Raw genomic sequence first — 23,798 nt, 5'->3', positions numbered from 1 at the left:
TGGTCGGAGACTATTCCGTGTGTTGTGGCTTTGGTCAGATTAGCTGTTAGTGTTCTGTCAGAACGATTTGAAAGTGTTCGTCGAGGTAGTCGCGTTTGAAAACGTTTTATGTACGAACGTTACGGTCAGAATTTACGTTGTTACAATGCTACAGTATAATGCTTTTAAATTAGATTTAATCAGCTTAGATTGTGTCTGGTTGTTTGGAAATATGTACCTAGTTAGTTATTTTGTATATTTTGGAAACTCCACATTTGTAGGACAGCCAAATAATACTACTTAGGTCGGACTTAATTAGGTTTTAAGTATTGTAAAACCAACTCATACATTAAAAACCTTTGTTCTTATAAAACGTTCTTGTATTATTTGCGAAGTAATTCCGTGGTACAATGAGCACCATTACCGGGCTAGTATACTGTTGTTCATTATTTCAGAGTAGAGCCGAGCTTGCATTAATTACAGGATATAGAACCGCAGTTTCGGCTTTCCGTGTTTGTGGCCGTAACAGTTGCATCGGTTAGTCTCGTGCTTCACGTTTGTTTTGAAAACGATTAGTATTGAGGTAATGCAAGTTCATTTATTTTTAGATGGCTATAATGGATTTGTCTTAAAAAAACAGAATTGTCATCGAAAATTGAATGGCTATTTATATAGGTTAGGTAAGCTCCATATTTTTTTAGAATTTCTGTCGTTGGAAATGGTTACAAAATAGACAGTTGCTATAAAGAAATAGACAAAAAAGTAATTACAGTAGTCTAACATTAGTTGTATTGCTAGCAACCTTTCGTATTCTTGGCAAAACATCTTAATCGAACGAGCAAGAATCTTCCGAGGCCAGGAAGCGCAAACCGCCATGACTCTGCACGTTCCATTATACTCCCCATCTGTTAGTTAAAAGGTCTTTTACAATAGTATGCTCTGAGCAAAAGGGATTACGTCAATGTAGCTCCATAAATCAGCTGACGCTAATTTGTTTATCATTTGTTATGTTTGTAGGCCAAATTTTATTGCACTTTAAACAAAATAGCCTTTGAACATCTTCAATGAGACATACTGTAAAGTTAATGGATCCTCAGCCGTGTAAATAAGGCGAGAATTCCGTTGTTTCTTGCGGATGAATCTGTGTTTCATTTTGTTGGAAGAAGCCACTAACATGATACTCTATTACCCATTAGGAAGAAATATGTCGCTGATAATAGCCGTAATCGTTGTATCGTCAGATCGATGGCAGCCTGCGACATAAAGTCTCGTTGAAATTTGTTGTGATAACGTATGTAGGTTGGCACACTATTCCTGAAATACTAACCGTCTTACCATAAAAAAATTTTAAACGTCAGTTTAAGACTTGTCTAAAAAAAGTCAGATTATGACGTTGACATATGGTTCATTTTGCAGCCACCATTTTTTAGACAAGTGTAAAACAGATGTTTAAGTTTTTGTAGTAAGGCCATAAATTTTCTATTGGACATATTTTAAACAAATGTGTTTTAGATTCATCGTTGGACGAGAGGATTAAAAGTCTGAAAGATTGTTGCTGAAAAGCGTATTGTTAAAATATAAAGCTTAGGGTGGGTTAGGACCAAACAAAATATGAACTACGGAGTTGAATAGATAGAGACTGGGAGCAAATCCTAGCTTAATCCACTCATACCATTTTGTATGACCGAGGTCATATTTTGGTAGTTAATTAGTTCGCTGTAAGATCCAAGATTAGCGAGGGTACTGTAGTTAGTCTTACAAAAGGAGTGTCTTGTGACGTAAATACTGACTAAATGAATATGTTTTCTGAGCCATTAATGTGCTCTATAAGGATAAATTGAAACGTACAAATCTACCAAAGATTAGGTGCGTCGGTATATATGCCTTCTTAAAAGTTATAAGCTAGTCTGACGAAAGCATAAATCATCATCATCATCATCTTCCTGCCCTGTTCCCAAGTCATTTGGGGTCGGCGCAACATGTCTTTTTCTTCCATTCCTCTCTGTCAGACGTCATACTTACATCCACTCCTTTTTGCTTCATGTCTTCTTTCAGGCAATCAATACATCTTTTCCTCGGTCTACCTCTGCCTCTCCATCCCTCCACATTCATACTTAGCACACTCTTTGTAGCATGCGAAAGCATAAATCATTAGTTTTTTTTTCTGTGGGCTTTAAAACAAGCTGTAATTCTTTAATATAAACTTGCTAGTGAGAAAGCATTGCACTTTATAACGAGCCGTCAAATTAACAGAAAATGAAAGAAATGCACTAATGTGTTCATTAAAAATGCATATCATTTTCATCATGCAGCTGAAACTTTACCGCACAGGACTGCCTTAAACTGAGTATGTACATAGGTATGTCAAAGACTCCTTTTTTGTCAGTATAAATGTAATTTAGAACACTCAAACAATTATTTACGATGCGTTAAGTGCATAACCAGTAAACTAGACCTACGCGCCCTAACTAATGTGTTAGTCGTTTTTAGTAGAGGTTACGTAAGGCTGGTCGTTCACCAAGCGCGGCATTGAGTCAGCTCGGCTCCAGCCGACTGTAAAACTGTCGTTAAATATGTGGAATCTTAGTATGCTTATACGTTTACGTATAGTGACGCTACATTTCATGACGTTGCGTTCAGTCACTGCTGAATTGGTAGCTTTATGTGATTCTGATACATAGGAATTCGATTCTGTCTATTTTCATTTGTTTTATAGTCGCCTATCCAAGCGATACCGAGACAGCAGTCATGAAAACTATTGGGATATTAGGGAAGAACTATGAATGTTAGCATTAATAACTTGAAAAGACTGTTACTAATCAAAATGGTCATACTAGAAGGACATCAACATAATCATTTTGCCGAAGCAAACGAAATACAAATTCTATTTATCCTACAGCTCCACCAAAAAGCGAAAGAAAATAATAATCCAACTTTTCAACTCAAATACATCTGTAGTGTAAAACGGCGTATTTGTCATCTCGGTATTACGTCGTCGACATTTTTTTCCCTTCTTTTTGTCGTCAACAGGCGCTCAAGTGGCTCCGTGGTCTGTAGTACCTAGCGACTTATGTATCCCTGGTACCTTTGGCAGGCCTGCCTTTTTAAAACAGGTTTCAAGGCCGTGTTTTTATTATATTTTTATTTACTTTCCACTGGACTGAAAAGGAGCTCCGTCTATGTAAAATATGAAGGTACTGTTGATTTTTCTATTCAACTTAAGTAACTAAATTATGTTCAGGAAAATTACGCCTAATGATCTTCAATTAAAACCATGATATTTTTTGAGCTTACTTTATCTTACACTGAGAATGAAAATCATCTTTTTCAGCGGAAAATTAGCATCTTTAAATGAAAATTCGACTGAAATGAAATGAAGACGACTCCAATTAAACTATATCATAAAAAAGAAATCACAAAATCCGCAAGCACGCTCAAAAAGACAAAGCAACTAAACTAATTAAAGAGTCTGCATTAAGCGTATAAAACAGGAACTACTAAAGCCACAACAAACTGCAGCCGAGCTCAATAAGAGCCGACGACCAATAAATCCAACTGTGGACTTCGTCATTACCTAAGGAAGTTTATGTCACGGTCGGTGCCAGTCTATGCATCAAACCCCACCACACGCTAGAATACTTCGCCACTTGATTATGACCAATACAATTCTGAATTACCTACCTAATGTAAGACTCGTGAATGGAAATTTATTGATTGGCGATTTGGAGTTGAAATGTTCCTGGAAATGTGTGAAGTTTCTGAGTTGGCGTTGACTTGTTATGTTAACACTAAATTATTAAATGAAATTGGATGCTTGGGTACGTACGTTTCGCATGCAGAATTTTGCTACTTAACTATATTTTCTGAGGTAACGGAAAGTCTTGACACGGGAAAAGTTTCTGTGAAGGATTATGCAGTTCCTTTCAGCTATGATTATATATGCAAAACTAAACTGTGAAACTGCAAGTTATTGCCGTGTCTTAAGCAACGTTTGCTCAAAGTTGCAAACTTTAAAGCAAAGTTTTCATTCATATATGCATGTAGAGGTTCAGATACAGAAGTTGTGAGAGAATTTTGCCAGCCATGCGATGGTAAACCAAAAAATCATTATTCAACCGATCTTTACTAACAAACTTTTTTACTTAACTATATGATGGCATAACACAACACTTCATTTGTTTGAATGTCTCATAAAGAACATAAAACACATTTGAACGGTTGCTGTATAGAGTTAAAAAAGAAATGATTTTGTTTTAAAGCGGACAAATGTCGCAGCCACAATTTTGTTTACCCTTTTTTTTTACTCTAATGACCTGTAAAATGAATACGCCCACCGACCCTTCAACGCTTCATATCGTGCGACAGGGAAAAATATCCAGCCTTCACTCCAATAGAACCCTTGAGCTGCATACTTGATAAATAGCTGCAACTTTTAACTTGTCCGACTTAACGCAGCTTAGCTTATTACAATGATGAAAGGGTTTCAGCAGATTAAAATGCCGCTGCCATTATTTTCGTTCATGCGCCTGAAATGTTAGTCTTTGACCTTTTGTTTGATAAGGGTTGATAATAATATTTCCCTTTTTCGATTTAAATAATAAGCACATAAAAATCATTTTTAATGACAGAAATGTCTGTTGGTTATCTGACATAATTTTCCTTATCTAAATAAATAATGATTTCTGTCATAATTTGTATCACCGATACAGCTTTTACATTTCATTTAGTTTAAACCGGTGTATTTACCATTCATTATTGGTATCAGAAACGAAAATATATTCAATTTGTTTTTGAAATACAATATCGTATTCCTTTAAAAATTATTTCGTTTTCAAAGAAAACAAGTACGTATTTAATTTTGTGTCGCCAATTTTCGATACCTTTGATATTTTACGAATTCGTTTGAATTTCTATCGAGGAGGGTCGTTTTGGGCGATTTTAATGAGTAATCTCATAGTATTATGTGAACCGAGGAGACTGGATTCACAAAAGGTTTGTGTTATGAGAGGAAACGCCACCGGCCTGCCTATTGTCCCGACAAGCGGAACGGACGCTCGTTCACACGGCACTGCCACTGAGCAAGTTTAGCGATAGCCATTTTTTGGGTAAGTTGAGTTAAATATAAACATACTTGAACAATATGATGGCACGCATAATACGGCCCTTGTATACCTATTTGATATTTTTTTTAAACCTCTGCAACCGTCGACGACTAACTACTGTATTCATACGTATAAGATTATATCGGGTGTGTCGTTCACAATCACATTAAATCATATCGCATATACTTTATGATATTCTATGGCGAATTGTAAAAAAAATAACCTAATCCATTCAGTGGTTTTTCGTTTTTATAATTTACAACATCATGTGTAAAGCAGAGATAAAGTTAGGAGTATCGTATGTTTTGATCAGTTGACAGCTGTCAGTTTTCAAGGGAGAATTTCAGTTGTTTGTAATGACTGACTTTTATATGGTGTTCTAATTTTTGCACATTTTTATTCAATTTACTTTGTTTGAAAAAATCATTTTTTTATTTTTACGTATTTTTCTTTTATCTTTGTGTTAATCGACATATATTAACCAGTATATTAACGCATTTAATTTAATGTGATTATGAACGACACACCCGATAGATGTTATTAACACCTACGTGTGTATTCACTTTATATCCTTTCTACAATAGGTAAGCAATATTAACGCAGATATATTATTTACGATCCTAGCATTAGCTATTCAGGGATCCATTAAGGCGTCTATATCAGTTTCCGCATTTTCGCTCAATGATTGTCATTGATTGTGCTTGATACGTATTTTATTGACCATAAAACGGCCATAACTGCGGTCGTTCAAGCCGCCTTTTGTTTACCCAATTGCTAGTTTTATTTTTGCAAATGTACGTAACATAATACGTTTGGGGCAGGCAAAGAAACGTGATGTCTATATTGATGATTCAGTAAGAATAATAAATATCACTAGAAGATTATTTTACCTACACATGATAAAACAAATTTTTATCATTTCATCTTTTTTCCAAACACTAATAAACGTTTATGAGAGTTGTTGTAACTCGTGCAGCTGACCATGAATTAATAATTTCGTTTCTGAAGTCACGAAGTTGAATGTCAAGATATTTTCAGAGGGAAGTTCAAAAATAGAACTTTTCATTTACTACGGGAACTTTTAACCTTTTTAAGCTGTGTTTTTTTTTAGCTCAATGGCAGTTTGAGTTTTGTATAAAACTTGGCTGCATGTAAGCATTCATTATTTATTTGAATTCGTCAAATTTTCTTCGATTCCATATTTCTGAAATATAAGACGAATATTTAACAAAGGCGAGTAAACAGAATACGAGTACGTTCAAACGAGGCACTATCTTGAAGTGAAGGAGCGCACGATAGCGGCTCTGATTTCAAATCATCGAGTCTCTCGCTTTAATATTTCATTCTTTACAAATGGACTGACATTTCTGAACGAGTACAGAAACGGAATGAAAAACTGAGTCAACACCATTATTATTTGAATTATATTTGGCCCTTAAAAGCACCGTGATCGGTACTGGTATTTTATAAGAAATATTGCGAAAAGCCTGATTTATATTCAAAAATTCTTGAGTGTTATTGACAAGCAGAGAGTGCTATTTATTAGGAGTATGACAACAAAGGACCTTTCTTTACAATATAAAAATAAAAAGAAATAACAACAAAGAAAGCAAACTCGAATCGGAATCCACGGCGCTAATAAAAAAGGAAAATTTAATTAATTCATTCGAACGGATCACCAAGTTAGAAGTTAAAATAAGAAGGTTAGAATTTCAATTTAGAATTAAATCTCGGGATAAATCTATTGACAAACGGCGAAAGTGACGCTAAAAGTTAATTGGATTGGTTTCAGAGCCACTCCAGTCTTCTCAATCTGGCCTATTAATTCTGAATCGAGTTTTTATCCTCGTTTTATTAGATGCATAGTTCAAGACAAAAAAGTCATCCATTGAATGAGGGTGTACGTTTTCATGAGACGTTCTTTACTTACCTACTTTAGTTTGAAATTCTATATTCTATTTCTATTCGATTTTGATACAAATAAGAGTAAATAAAAATAAAAGAAAAAAAATTTCAAACGAAAATTGAATGAACTTGAATTCAGAGCGTATACACTTCATTATATAATACCATTTGAGGCTTCAAATTGCCTTGCTTCATGCGTGTAAACAATAAGCTCATTTGCCTTGGATTTTCTTTCGTAGCATTTAAAAGTTCCTATACAAGCAGCACCGCTTTGTAGAACCACGATTTGGTACACAAGTGAAACTCTACACTCAATTTTTTCAACATGCATGAGCGAATTCAAACCTTACGCTGTTGACATAAGACTGAACGGTATGCATAACAACGTTGTCTACATTTTGTTTTCTTTCTGCTTCACGGCGATGCTAAAAACGAAATTACAAAGCCACACGATTCCACGTGCAAAACTGGAGTCGTTTCCTTTCTCGTTTTTAAACTGATGCGATTTGAACTTCTTTGTACACAGAAATAGAAAATAAAAAGCACGTAACAGACAGATCGCTATCAGAAAAGTGCACAAAATGCTTTTACAGAAAATTGGATAAGAAAAAAGTACGAATACAGTTGTTCACTGGAACGAGACAGGCAAGAACCTTGATAGCGTGTACTTAAGGTAAAATAAAAATGTTGGAAAATATTTATCAAAGGTGACTTCGTGATAATTATGCATTAGAACGAAGAGTTCTCTCGGCGTTCGGCGTGATACACCCTTACATTTTAACGAAGAAACTCATTTCAATTGTGAGCATCATTATGCGAGTATTCGCGTTACATAAAAACGGTGTAATGAAAGGGAACTTTTTTAATTTTAGCCATACTGTGCCGCGAGATACTGCGAAGGCTGAATGTGTGGAGGGCGGGATGTAACTAACAAGACGTACCAATGTATGAGTAGGTGTATGTTCAACACTTGTATAAATTATTATGGTCATAACTATGATGAAAACCTACTGTCAGAGTGAAACGAGTTACAAATTCTGTGGTCATGATTCGTTTCACGTTTTGACATAGGTATTCATGTAATTTCACTTAATCAACAACCTGCCAACCATAAAATTCAGAGAAAAATATGCATACAATCTTTAAGATTGTTTAAACTTAGGTATACATTAAACCATGACCCTTCTTGAACCCCACTCAAGGAATCTTAAACTCCTTGAAATAAACACTTATGCGCTTTACGAGCCTTCGATACGACGGAATAAAAACATAATCATTGAACTTTATGCTGTCGGGACTATAAAACCTGACTCCTATACAAATAAGATAGGTACGCTAGATAGCTGTTTACAAGGGTTAGCGAACTATCTCACTCTCAGGGTAGTAAACATGTTTACTCTCTTATCCTCCCTATATTCCGAACACAGGCATAATCAATTCCTATTAGTTTACCTTCTTGAAACTTAGTACCTATATTCTTACACGTGAATCAGTGGAGGCGATACCTGATTTCGGGATATTTTTCCAAAGGCTCTGTAGGAAATTGAATAAGTTTGATTCAGATTTGATTTTACATTTAGATAACAAGACCTACTTACATAAAACCTAACGGTGCTGGTCAGATTTATGGCAAACTGACAAACAATATTTAAAGCTTAGATCTGTTTTGATATTTCTTTTATTGAATCGCGTCATATCATTGAGATATTGTATTGTCAAAATTATTATAAAGATATTCCTTAATCAAAACCCCGACTTTCCCTATAAACAATAAAAATTAATGCTGTATTAAAGGCGTCAGGCCGGAGTTCCTAATATAACAGTTTTTGCTTCATCATCTACTAACGATTTCATTCGGCTATTAGCCTTTCTTCTTCGTACTATAGGGTCAGGGTGTTTTCCATTATTGAACCAAAGCCCATCAGGTTCTGAGTAATTTCTTTTGTTATCTATTTTTTTATCGAAATATTTAGTCAATGAATACATGCTTGTTTGTATAAGTTGCCAAGGGTTATGAACCCCGTGTTCATACTTTGATGGGTTACTAAGAATTTTATGTTTTTTTCCAGTGCTAGACATAAGTAGGTATGTCTAAGCTGACATGTACAAAGTACTAAGTATATAAAACAATCTGTATTATTTCTTAATCCTTACCTAGATGTGAACGTTCGAGCTTACTACTCTTAACCTGTATCTCAGAATGTTAGCAGTAAGTTTACCAGTACACAAGGTTTCTTGGCAAGAGGATCGTGGGGACATTTATAACAATATAATGGTCCCAAGCGGCACATCTCTACGTGGCAGGGTGCCCGTGACCTAACTGCACATTTACCTACTTCCCCACTTTTGAGGGAAGTTTTACAACCTGCTTTTAATATGCATCGAAAACACTCTTAACACAATATCACACAAAATTAATGGGAGTATTAATCGGCAAAATGATTATAACTTTTTATGAGTAATAGTCATTTGTTTCTTGATAATAATTTGATCTACATAGAGCACGTCTACTTTAATTAAAAACGTACTTACAATGCTTAATAAATGTGCCTATTAGTGTGTAATAAGTAGTACAATCAGATCAGTATTATAAATTAGAGCAATTTACGAAACCAAATTTGCTTATTCATTAAAAGCTGAATCGTTTGAGCAGCTAATTGGCGAAACTAAGTTCAATACTTGAGCGTCCCATAAAAGCGGCTGCATTAATGTCAAATAAGAAGCTTTTATTTACATTTCATATTATTTAATGTTGGACTATAGAATATACAGTACTTAAATACTATTTTATTTTTGTTTTATAACAGAATGTAGGTATAATTTTTTTATGAGAAATCGTCAACTGCTGTGGTTGCAGTGAGAGGGAGTGTCAGACTCTTACTAACTAAATTTCGATTCCTTTTTTCCATTTTAGCCCTTATGCCCTTTATGTATCAGAAGTACCTATATGCGACTTTCCCAAACATATTCCATAATCATGAACTGAACTTCGACCTTTAATAGATCCTTTCTCTAACCCTTCACTACAAATAGAAATGAGCAAAACATCGCACCATATTTACAGGTCACGCGCCGATATTGACAAGCCTGACATGTAGGTAGATGACGCTGGTATTTACATAATTGTAGGGTAGTGGTAACAAATAGGTAGTTCGGGGTAGTACACGGTACACAGTGATTTTACTTCGATCGGCTCGGCACGACTCCAATGGGACACACTATTACGTTGACGGGCTATCTAATGGCTGTAGTTACCTACGTTCCGCTCACACGAGCTTTGATTAAAGTTAAGCTTTTTAGAATGTTTAAATGCTGATAGTTGGCAATGTTGTACGAGGTTGAGCTTTATCGAGGTATAGACTGGTGTTTGCTCTTGCCAGGTTTATAATTTTCTGCTTATGCAGTTGTCATTCCGTGTGCACTGGTTTGGCCTGAAACTTTAATTTGCTTTTTCTGATTCGACCTCCATATCTACACATTTTATCATGATGATTTGCCTTAGAATAAAAAATCTCTTTTGCAAAAAATACCTGTAATATTTATTTAAGGAATATTAACTTTATGAAAGCATTTTATAATGCTTACAATTATTTTATTACCCGCCTATTCAGCGATATCAGGTACAGTCACGAAATTGTCTAACACGAATCAAACCCGTGCGTTGACTCCGAAACTCTAACTTAGTCGATACGTGCATCGAAGTTTCAGACATGCAAATTATTACTAGGTATCTTTGAACATTTTCTTCATATTATTAATTTTATCAAGTACCTAATATATACTCTTAAAATAACCATAAAAAGTTTCCTAATTATTTTATTTAATAAGTTCGGTAGCATAGCAGAATTGTTGATATGCCGTCCATAATGAAATTAGCTGATCATTAAAATAAATTAGACATTCCCTATTCAAGGTACATAATTCACCATCTTGTCTCAGAGCAATTAAATTGTAATGAAAGCTCGTTTCAGCATATCACCTGCATGGTTATTTAGGTATTTCTCATAAGCGCTGTCTAGACGAAGCCAGTAACGCTGTGCATGCCATCTAACTTGATGTATGTACATGCATATAACTTGCAAACTGACTAATAACAAGGTGCATATTGCAAAGGTAGTGCGAGAAACACTGAAATTAATTTATTTCGTACCTTTGTGAAGGTAAATCTAATATTCTACACTGGGATTGTCTGGGATACTTTGCTTTAATTTACCTAGTTATTATCATTAATTAATCTTATCTCAAAATATCTCACAGATAGAAAATAAACTGGGGGTATAATTATATAATTTTGATTTAATCAAGTTTCCACGGATCAGTATTGTCGTCATCAGTACCCGTTTTAACAAACCACTTAACTAAGAATGGTGTCAATCGTTGAAACCTGACAATTGGAACACGACAAAGCGAGACTCTAGGTTTCCACTTACACCCACTGTAACTGTAGAACCTAATTTATTCAGTGCTCCACAAGACACGAGTGGCCTCGAGTGGTCGACATTGGAATTTCACATGAAATCTCTAACGATAATTGCGGGCACAGATTCTGTTCTTTATGCCGTCTCACTTAAAGTTTAATTTAGCTTGTGACTCAAGGGACTTGAAAACTGGTTGACCTAGGCGGACATTAAGACCCTATTTGTTGGTTTTAAATATGAAATGTAGATGAAGATATGATGGTCTGTAGACTTTCATATTTTTATTTGAGTCATATCACATTTGTTTACAAACTAGGTTCAGGTATATTCTGTGATTCATATTTCCATCGTCATTACATATTTTCGGAGCGAATCAGGCGTGACTGGTGAGTGACTCATGATACATCGAATTTGGAGCTCATGGATTTAGACAGTGTATTGATTGTTTATCATTTTTACCATTCACTCTTGTCTGAGACTATGATTTACGAGGATTAATGCAAGCATGTCGGACTTCGTAGAACAACATGACAGTGAGGTGGGTTTCCAAGATTTGCTGTCGACATCTCTGAATTATTACATTAGTGTTCAAGTCTTGGAACAATGAACTATTTTAAGGCGTATCTGGCGAAGACACTTAATAAAGTTTCCGCCTTTGAAGCATCTAGGGCGCAATAAATATCCGGTTAATGTTTGGACACTTTAACTCGGTAGCTTTATCTTGAAATAACTTTAGTTTATATTTTTATCATTTTATATTGTGCAAAGAAATAAATCTCTGTAATGTATATTTTTTGTTTTTCACTGTGGAGAGAACTGTAATTACATACTTAGGCCGCTAAACCAACTTTTGTCATTATGAGGACATTAAATAAATGACTCGAAAATTACGTCATCAGAGATACTTGTAATTTTCATAAAATGGTAGGTGAAAAGTGTCATTTCACATATTACCTTTATTTTTATGTTAACTTTGAAAATTTTCCTGAGTCACAACTGGGTTATAGAGGATTCCTACTCATTTTTTACACAACTTTGGAAATCTATTATAAGCTGAAAAAACCTATGAATGGCAACCTAGAAAATAGCTCAAACACCTCATAGCGAAGCATGTAGGCATGAAACAGATTCATTACACACACACACATACGCACACAGTTGAAATTAACCAGATTTGTTTTTCATAATTTATATGATAGTTACCCCGCCTGTGGTAACAGTTGATTTTGTTTGGTATTGTTACTTTGAACTTTTGTTTGTACTATAAAAGAAAATTAATATCTGGTGAGAATGGTTTGTGGCTGGAATGATTAAGTAGCTAGGTATTGCGTTACTAACTAAATATGAATAACGTACCTCGTAGGCAATAAACCAGACATATTTATGTTGACTCAGGAAATTCAATAACTGCTGAGAGCAATTGAAATTGATGAGCCCCGCTTGCAGTGTAAATTGAAAATCATTTGGATGTTCCAGCGAAGGAATTTCCTTATTTGGAATTCAGGAACCAAATTATTTCAGGGAATCCTTCTGGAAGTTGTTTCCAAATTAAAAGCAGGATGTTTCATTCTTGGTAGATTCTTTACACTAGCTAGAGTCCACTTTAAGACCGAAAATGTTGATGCAGCTAGGAAATATAACGCTCACTTATCATAAAGGATTTATGTAGCATCTCGGTATATGTATATCAAAACCAGCATATTTGGACAAAGATATAAACCAAGAGCAGAGAGGAGGTTGCTCTCAGGCTGATTGTTTGACTACCCCTCGGGGCATGGATCCACACCGCGTCTATATGCACGTAACTTGCTGTATTATCATACTATGAACACATGAGTATACTGATACATAATTATAAACTTCCTTGATATTCTTAAACAGATATTATCTTAGAATAGACTAGCTTCTGCCAGCGGTTTCACCCGCATCCCGTGGGAACTACTTCCCGTACCGGGATAAAAAATAGCCTTCCTCGATAAATGGGCTATCTAACACTGAAAGAAATTTTCAAATCGGACCAGTAGTTCCTGAGATTAGCGCGTTCAAACAAACAAACTCTTCAGCTTTATAATATTAGTATAGATGAATCTGGGGCAGCTTAAAATCTTAATGTCTTTCAAACGGCACGCATGTATGTTGTATTTGTGTGTGTGCGTGTATGTGTGAGTGCGTATGTGAGCTTGTGTGTATGTGATCGGATAATTCGTACTCCAGTATACTTCAAAAACTCATCAGTCAAAATAAAAGTTAAGTCAAAGTCCAATTGTGTTCATTGTTTATCCGAATGAATGCACGACCAACAAACACCAAATCCTTTGTTAAAGAGAAAATTAGTACTGGTTGGAAATACATACGTTTTATTCGATTTACATATTCATTAGGTGCGTAACTTTCGCGTGTTTATCCTAGATTATATTCAAGGGGTAATCGGCCGAAGTGAGCTGCTTAGTTATTTATGAAGGTGTCTGATTAAAATGCGGTGGCTATACATAGTGGCTACTTTTGGTACCTACTGGCTACTTTTAGTACCTACTGGCTACTTTTGATGATCCGCCCTCAGATTAAATATTAATACAATCAGTATTTAAAGTTCGGGTAATGTATTCAAGACTAAGTACCTAAGCTGGAGTAAAAGTAATCTTGAACAACATATTATAGGATTTAAAATTCAGGCACTTTCCATTTTTCTTGAAAAGTGGATCGCGTTTGTTAATTTAAATCTTTTGTTATTTGTTTTGTAGTATTTTGATAATTTTCTGTTATAAAATACGCTTGTAAACTCTATATTGAACAAGCCAAGCGTATAATTTTAATGTACTCGTATTTTTATCTTATAGTAAACATTGAATTTTATGAAGACCATGCAGCCTTGTGTTAACCTTCATAGTTAAGATATCAGGTCAATGTCGATAGGAGGAAGCCAAACCAATATTAAAACTGGGATGCTGAAAGTTATTGGAATAATAATATAAGGGGAAAACAACTCTTGAAAATGCTGCTCTTTTATGGAAAAGTAATTGGGATCTCTTTGGTTGAGTTGAAGATGGGATTTTGTACATAAAGAGCATTTTTTTACAAAGTTATGATGCTTTTTAAAACCACAAGTAAATGATTTAAAAAATCCTATAAACCTAATGACCATTTTGCGATGATTTTCCAGCATCTCAAACGTCCTTTTACTTCACTCATGAAGGTTCTATTCACAAGACGAGACATTCCATAACTCCAACACGAATTATATGAAACTGTGTCTCATAGCATGAACAGTAACATACCCAGGGCCACACAAAACCAATACTCGCGGCAAAGCTTTGATCTTCGCGAGCGCTGTCAATTATTCACAAGCTTTCTGTATGCTGTATCTACCCTCCTTGTATTTGATTTGGGAACAAACTTGCTGGCTCGAATCGGAACTGTTGAATAAGCAGTGGCCTGGCAGGTACAGTTGTTAACAAATGAAGATCTAGGTGTAGGTGAGTCATTGTTCTATAGTAGTGCTAGAGTGGTATTGGTGTTGCAGTTTGCAAGTAAGGTTACTGTAGTTGTTAGCTATTCTGAAGTGATCACTATTGCATTTTAGGCGTGATTGCTAGGCAGACGTACCTAAAGTAGGCGCTCTTATTAAAAAGACCCTCAAATACAGTTTAGAGTTTACCTAGGTCGTGACTATTTAAAGTTTATAAGGTTTATTTGTACATAAAAAAAAACAAAGACAAGTACATAACAAATAGGTAGTGATAATTGGTTGTACAATAAGACAAGATTAATGTCGAATTTCCGATCACCTAAACTAGGTAATACCTATCTAAAAAAAAAAAAAACTTTATCCTACTGACAGCTTATAAAAATTAACTACCAAATAAAATAAAACGCTCGTTAAAATATTAATTTCATCTACAGAACTCTGAGTATCTACACAACGCAGTGTAGACAAAACAAAGCCCTCAGCGAGTGGCACTACAAATCTTTCAGATGACCACTCGACCTATGAGTCTGTCGTCAGCCAATGTTTGCCATCGACTGGAGTGGCTTAAACAATCGACTGTACATACTGCTGTGGTATATTGGACTAGTATTAATTTATACACACACTATTTAGTTAGTGAATGTTTATTTTCCATTTTGTACTTTTTTTCGTGAGTGAAGAGAAATATGGCATTACAAATCTTTCAGATGACCACTCGACCTCTGGGTCTGTCGTCAGCCAATGTTTGCCATCGACTGGAGTGGCTTAAACAATCGACTGTATATACTGGTTGGACTAGTATTTATTTATGTACAGGCTATTTAGTTAGTGGAAGTTTATTTTATATTTCATACTTATTTATGAGCATTACAAATCTTTCAGATGTCCACTCGACCTATGAGTCTTTCGTCAGCCAATGTTGGGCATCGACTGGAGTGGCTAAAAGGATTATCATTTTTTTACTATCGACAAGAAGATATGTGAAAATGAGCACAGTATTGAGAATTTCAAAATCTTGTCCGTTATGAAAGCACTGTTGATACGAACAAACAATAAAATGACCCCTGATCCGTAGAGATTTGGTTCTTGGTGATAAAATGTGTTAATTCAGCGAAACGTATGAGATAGATAGCGATGTGTTTACTTTTCATTGTGTTCTCTTTTTGCCAAGGACACAAGCTATTGTACTGTCTTTTCAGAAAAAAAACATGTTTGTTTTTTCCGTAAAAACTGTGCCAGTAGCAACTACTTAATATCGACTCAGAAAGTACAATAGGTATGCGAATGTATATTCGATCGACGCTAATGATAGATAGAATACGTTCATTAAAAACGACTCTGAAATAGAATCTTTTGTAAATAACCACAGTTAAACCTGAATATAACTAAAAAATCATATTGAAAAGGATATGGATTAGTGATCAGCTTGAGGCACCAGCTTCTCGGCCTCGTTTCTTGCGTCAGATACCGGAGGGCGACCGGAGTGAACCCGGGGAAGGGCAGGCCTTGCCCCACCGTGCTCTCAGTACTCAGCCCCCCCTCAGAGTCCGAATCCGCCCCATCTGAGTCCGAGCACCCCCCTTCGCAGTCCGACTCCGGCCCGCCCTCCCGATACCCGTAGTACGGCATCCTCTCCCGATCACCAGACATTCACTTAAACTTATAAGCTCATTGTATCACTTTAATTGTCTATTAACACTACTTCACCATCTTAGCTTTATGCTCAACTATATAGATATGTGTCGGTTATCACCGGCAGCGGGTGTTTGGATTGCTCCGTCACGACATTTACAAACTCCATCGTCGTTGTATTTGAACGAAGAACACTTTATCTGAAACAAGAGAAAAATAACATTAGTGTCTTATAAAAACTTCATAGGTAGTTTACTAATAATATACCCAGGTTTAATTGGAAAGTTGCAACGACCGAAACCTATGCCTAAGGTAAGCATAACAGTGTGACCAAGTCTCTATTTGAGCATTTGGTCAACACTGCTTTCTTCTTCACCCTAACGGTATTGACAAACGGTTCAACGAAACTTAAATTAAAAAACAAAATAGAATACACGAAAAACTTATTTAAAACAGATATAAAACTGTAAAGTACTTGTATACTTTCTGCCAGTTTATTCACCATCCATTCAGACTATTTTTCACTGCTAGAAATTTTCTTTCTCTTAAGCCTTTTTAAGGAAACTCTCTTAAAAGTTGTAGTGCAGTACCTTATTTGTTGGATCAAAATAAGTTCGAAAATACATAAAGAAAACCAAGGCATTGTTTTACAATTTCGTCTCTATTTCATTAGCGTTCGGAAGGGTAAAGCCAGCGCATAATTATGACGACAAAAATGACTAATGAGCTTTCTGCGTACACAAAGGAAGCAATAAAATATTTATAGAATACTTGCGTGCCTGTAATACTCGCCAGAGGGTCGGCTGAGGTGAAATTAAACAATTTACATAGGTACGTTATGCCAATGATATATTGGTATTCTGACTTAACGAAAAAGGTTTAGTTTTGAATAACTGAGGATTTTTCACTGACCGTTTATTCAATTACTTTTACTAAAGGTTATTGACAATTAATTAATCGTGAAAGCAATAGGATATCATTCTCTGATTCATCTAAATACATCATGATCCGACATAACCCAACCTAGAATGGAGGTATGATTTTCGATTGCGTCCATATAATAAATTAAAATCCATCAAAAATATTGATGAAGGAACCTTCATAAATAAGGCCTAATACATTACCGACGTCGACCAATCCAAACTCATAAATGCGAAAACAGCCATACTTCAGGTAGTTAAATCACGGTAAATAGGCGTAAACAATAAAGTTAACACGTTAACACAATTACGGTTTTCCATGTAATATGGTCGTTACATTTAATTGGTGATTCATTATACGTTTTGCGCCACTTGCGTTCCTCTAGAACCTATTATCGACGTTTAAGGCCCATAAGACATCATAATGTTTGATCGCCAATATTGCCCATTAACGATCTGATGATGGACTGATTTTAATGGCTTGTTAATCGATACCTAAGTATCTAGAGATTTACTTTAAATTTTCGTCACTTGCTAATTCCACTTAAAATAAAAAAAAAATATGAACGATTAAAAAAACACAAACCGTTATCTACCTTAACGGTACTTGATTAAACAAAGCTTCAACATTAGAAAAGCAAAGTTTAAACTAGTTTTGCTCGGGATAACAACGTGTCTGGTTTGCAAATATAATGCAAACCCAGCGTAATCCTCCCGACTGGTCCTTAACTAAACTGACACTCATATTGCTAATAGAAAAGCGATTCCAACTTCATACTAAGCTTTATTTGTAGGCCTCCTACTTTGTTATAAACCCTTTGTGTGTCAATAAAACAAAAACGGACAACGCTTTCAATATTCAAATAGTTTTCAGCCAGTTCGTAAATCGATTTGGTCAATTTATTATATTCCTTTGTTCGAAACTTCGGTATTGCCCTTACACATAGCCACTTTGTTATTCTATTCTCAAAGAGAACACTGAAATATTTTCATGAAACATAAAATACGATATGATTTTGTTTATATAAAAGATCTATTTGCATTGAATAGTCGAACATTGAATAGCGCTTTATGTCAAAATACGTTTGTTTAGTCGTAACGTTGTGAAACTTTGTTGGATTATTACACAAACAGCTGTTGTAGTCCCAAATATTCATGGGGAAAGTTTGTGCGAACTCATTAAAGAGCGTTACCCAAGATCGCGAAAATCAAAAAAAAATTGAATTTCGAAACGGGCGAGATGAAAAGCGCTTTGTAGTGCACACGAATGCAGCACTCATTTACTCAGCGGATGCCGACCGATTTCGGACACAAACAAAAATTTTACAGCCGGCAATTAAGTCGACTGGCGTTCAAACGCGACGGCCACCAGCCAAATTACAGACGCGTTAATTTTATACGTACTCCCGATACAAGCCACTCGGCAAACTTTACCGCTCCATCTTAATTAAAACGATGTCGAGAGCTTATTAACTAGCGTTTATACCTCATTCTTATAGAACCTTTTTTGCCATTTACAGTCGCTAAGATTTTCTGTAATGGACCCGTAAACACAAGACCTACGACGTAATACGTTACTTTATTAGTGCTCGGATTCATATTAAAATTTTACGAATGCAATCGGAGTGCCGTGTACCGTGTAACCGTTATATTTTCAGGATTTCATCTGGTTGGTTAGATGGGGAACGTAAAAATGGATGTAAACGAGTACGTTATGTACCAATAAAATGTATTTAGGCTATAATAATTTATATAGGTACGTGGCCCTGAATTACGCACTTTAATGTATTCCCATCTCTTAGAGCGTAGAGTATCAAGATTTATAAAACCGTTTTTATACGATGTGCTCTGATGTAAATAAAAATAAATAATTAGTGTCGAGAATAGTTTATATATTTTGTCATTCCATTTTAACTTATGTATTTAAAAAATAAATAATGAATGTCGACAATTAGTTTATATATTTTGTCATTCCATTTTTACTTATGTATTTAAAAAATAATGGGATAAAATGCAACGCCTATTATTCGTTACTATGTAATATTTTATCTACAATTTATAGCAATGTATGTCACGAATGATGAAAGTACAATAGCCCTACTAATCATAAAAGTTGACAGCAATCCAAATCGTTGTACAAGTAGGCCAGAGCCCTATAATTTAATATTAGGTATATAAAGACAGTCGAGAGTCCCTTTCATTAATTATATTTAGAGACTCAACAGTTACACAAGTATCAATTTACGAGCCAAATTGTCCCTTACCTAGCCTTACCTTGTTCTTAGTTATTTGCCCAAATATAGTCCAATCATAAATACACACACCGATAAATTTCTATCCTCATTCTGTACTCTGTACTAAATTGCTGAGAATTCTCAACAAAAAGTTATATCAGATATCGTGATCACAAATAAACCGAAGAGAAATTCAATTGGGAGCGTGTTGAGAACGTTAAGATATGAAATGGCCGTCATATTTTAGCCACCGCGGGCCGTTGCTAGCCGGGTTTTTATAAACGGTCTGGATCAAAAAGACGTTTACGAAATAGGAATCTTTCGCCCTTTGTCATTTTGATCTATGACACTGTATACAATTGATGTAGACGTATATACTCATGATTCTTTTTCATTTCAATTATTTCCGAGTGATTCAACAGGCAAATTTTTATGAATACTTAGCTTTATTTTTTTTCCGAAATGTTAAAATTTTCAAAGAGTTAACTTTAAAAATGCCAAATGGTAAATTTCATCGTCTTATCTCACTATAATGTTAACATGAAAGTGGCTCTAACTAAATAAAACTTTTTTTCGGATAAATTATAAAAACCTGAGGATACTAAAGTATCAGTAATCAGTACCGCAAACTAAGTCCAATCCTAGGTAATAGAAACGTGGATGTATTGAGAGGGAGACACGGACAATGGTGCAACAAATGTGAAGAAACACGAGGCGAGCTGCTCGTATTAGTTGAGAGAGAACTCGGTATCGCAGGCAATCGTTTCGCTATTTGTCCCGAGGAATCGATTCCCGCAACTACACCCATTATATGAGAATTTTCACTTTGTTTTCTTCTTTAGAAGCTCATTGTTTTGTTTTTAGATACTTATTCTTTGTTGCGGAACATTGTATCGGTTTAGTTTTTTCTTATTCACTGAATGACCCTTTCTTTATTCCGAAGTCTGAAGAGATATTCATTGGGAGGATATATTCACTTTATTTATTTACCACGGTCACGGTTATATAGGCAGTAGTACCATATTTTTCCAGAGCCCGATGTTAACTGTAATGTCGGCAAATTGTCATGTCCATTTCATACGAGTGTTACTGTTAACTTTGAAACGTACTTTATGGATTTGCATTTTTAAATCTGCATCAAATATTCACGGGATTAACCGAACATGTTACGCGTTTAAAAAAAGTAGACATGAATACTAAAATTGCACTTTTTTGTGGGCGTTATTTATTTTCAGGGTTTATGTGTTGCATTAGCAAAGTCTAGAATTACTTCGCTACTGAATAAAGTCTGAACCTACGTATTGGTACTCGTTCTTTGTACCGCTATATAAAAGTATTTTCATTAAAAGTTCCAATAAAGATGGGAATCGATTACTCTGTGACAAAAGAAATTCCGCTCACATACCGAGATCTTTTTTCTTTTGATAGCTACAAACCACTTAGGTTGCCTAAATGTATATTTATGGAGGCTGATATCGGCAGTTTAATATTAAGAGAACGGTTCGTAAACACATTTTTCTCACAAAATGTTCGGTGAAGGAGTCATGTTGAGTATAGACAATAGTGGTAGACTGAAATGTCGTCTAGACGTTGGTCGTGTCGTGTTGTAGTGCCTCGTTTTGTAGGCAATACGTCTGAACCACAGTTCATTGCTGATTTATATCGTGTTGGCTTCACCATCTGTCTTAGTTACTGTGACATCGTGTCATGTAAGGTTACCTACATAATTTTGTATGGACAGTTAACATATTACTTACATATGTAAAATCATTTACATGTAGGAGCTTTGTAGTGTGGAAAATACTTCACCTTGTAATGTTTACGTGTCAGGATAGAGTCTTCGATAATGACTGCGATTATAGTCGGTGGTTCGTATAGTTTTCATGAACTAAAAATGTTCCACCCGCTTCACTGGAAAAATATTGTCTTACAACACATACCTAACTGAACTTGACATAAAGTATTGATTACAACTACAAGTAGTTTCAAAGGAGTATTATCAACATCAGATCAAACCCAGCCATTTGGCTTAGCTAAGGTAAAGCAATTAACGATACTGGCACGATTCCCACTTCCCTATGTGTGTAAGGAAAATCTTAATACCGGAACCAAGGCTGTAAAAGTGAATACAAATATGTACCTCTAAAATAATTTAAGAGAATTCGAAAGTCTAGTGTGTGTAGTGAAATACCATTGCGAGGCTATTATAATCGGAGAAAAGAGGTTGGACATAACCTCCAGGATTTTTGTCACTATTCAATGCTATTGAAGTTGTTGCTCAAAACTGTAAATGTATAACCCAACCAATTTTTATTCATATGTGAATTTGCCATAATATAAATACATTCTATTGTGATAGTTGATTAATTTGCAATGATAAATTAAAGCCTCTCGAACGATAACGTTTACAACATTCACAGATATGTTTGTTTAATGTTTAGATGAATAGTCAAAATTATAGTAGTATCTAAGCTTTTTATGTCTCATTAAAACTTTTATGGCTTTCATAGTTGACAAAGATAAATATTTATACTAAAGGACATAGATAGGTATATCTTCAAATAGTTAAATACAATTTATTCCCGTTGTACCGAAATAATATAAACTTTATGAAACCCCGAAACCATCTATCTGTCACTGCATCAATACATCAAGCCAGATTTTCTGATGTCACTATGCAATATTAATCATACAAATGACAAAATAACAAGTCCATTAGGAGTGTAACACGTTGAAGTCGTAAATCATGAAGTAAACCGTGTTCCCGCAAAGCCGTACCTCCCGGTTGTTTAGTCTAATATTTTATTCGGTGGCGCGCCATATTGTTTTCTCGATGTTTCCATTCGGCAGCTCAGTGCCAGTCACGGACTTCCTAACACTTATAAATCGGTTTTATTGGAAATATTACCTTCAACATGGATGAAACAAATCGTCTTTTTTAAAGCAATTTTTAGTAGCATCCGTAGAAGATAATTTATAGCGTAAAACATGAAAAGATTTAATGACTCTTTAATATTAAAAGTTTTCATCGCGGATTGTTAGAAGTTGACACCGTCAATTTATTAATTGCTTGAGTTTTGGTTTGATGTTGACTTGTTTGAAATAATATTTCAAAGTTAGTTAGAGGGCCGGATCAACAGTGCTGTGTAATAACTGTTTGTTGAACCGTAAGTCAAACAAAATGAGTGCTGATGAGTTTTTTATTCATGTAAATTCATAAAGTGAGTGAGTGGAGAGACGTGAGTGCGGGATTGGTTTACCGAATATACACGCTGAAAGAGTTTATAATGAAAAACAGAATTAATTTATTCAGAGCAATTTCCCAATTTGCATAGAGTTAATGAATGACTACCGACGGACTTCCGCAGCGCGTTGGAAAACTAAGCTTTTGAAATATTGCCAGTAAGAATATGAGATGTTAATGACTCAGTATTGAAAACAGAAAACTGATCCTGCTCAGAAATCGCGGAAAATGCAAATAAATGTACGGTTTTAAATGCAGTATTCATGCAAAATAAAGCAAAGCAAATAAAAATTCCAGTAACTTGAGAGACATTTAGACATTTCAGCATGTTGCTAAGTCCGTACTGTATTCACGACATGCATGTACATTTATAGTTTCCATTGAAACGGCGCAACGTAATGCAGGAAGTCGCTTTGTTTGTAGAATGTCGCCTGTCGCGAAATCTTTTTGTTCAAGACGCAAGACGAACGCAGAATGGCATGTCGTGAATGATCACCCATGGGCTAACAGACCTGTGTTAAAGTAGATCAAAGTCTACATAGGGTTGACTCTAGTATAAGCATTTTAGTAAAAGTAACGGTATTTTAATAAACATGCTAGTTCACCGGTATTTCGATATTAAAGCGCACGTTGTTATTGGCAAAATTGGCGGACTACATGAAGGCACTCCACAAAATTGGCTTCCACCAACTGCAGATTCTTCACAGGAATTTTATCATCGGGTTAGTATCTCAGCAATATTCTTGGAAGTTTCTGAATTAAATTTCTGTCTGTAGTTACGTTTTTATTACAAACAAGCGTCATATTTTCATTTTAAGCACGTCATGTGTTTATGTTATGGCGCCGTCATTTGTTTTATTAAGATTTCGAATTTTATGAGTAGCTATGATATCATTTC

At 35.2% G+C, this 23,798-nt stretch overlaps 1 protein-coding gene across 8 annotated transcripts in view; it reads right to left on the bottom strand.

Moving 5' to 3' along the window:
• Positions 1-23,798, bottom strand: part of LOC124632886 (voltage-dependent T-type calcium channel subunit alpha-1G-like) — a 131,261-nt gene that overhangs the window by 41,950 nt on the left and 65,513 nt on the right. For all 8 annotated transcript variants that reach the window (XM_047167876.1, XM_047167872.1, XM_047167874.1 and 5 more), the window contains exon 3: positions 16,282-16,702. In XM_047167876.1, coding sequence (XP_047023832.1) covers positions 16,282-16,520 — 239 coding nt within the window. In that variant the 5' untranslated portion in view covers positions 16,521-16,702. The remainder of the gene's footprint in view (positions 1-16,281; positions 16,703-23,798) is intronic.

The sequence above is a fragment of the Helicoverpa zea genome, chromosome 9 (assembly GCF_022581195.2).
Source record: "Helicoverpa zea isolate HzStark_Cry1AcR chromosome 9, ilHelZeax1.1, whole genome shotgun sequence".
In the NCBI taxonomy this organism is placed as follows: Eukaryota; Metazoa; Arthropoda; class Insecta; order Lepidoptera; family Noctuidae; genus Helicoverpa; species Helicoverpa zea.
This window is presented reverse-complemented; position numbering and strand designations above follow the sequence as displayed.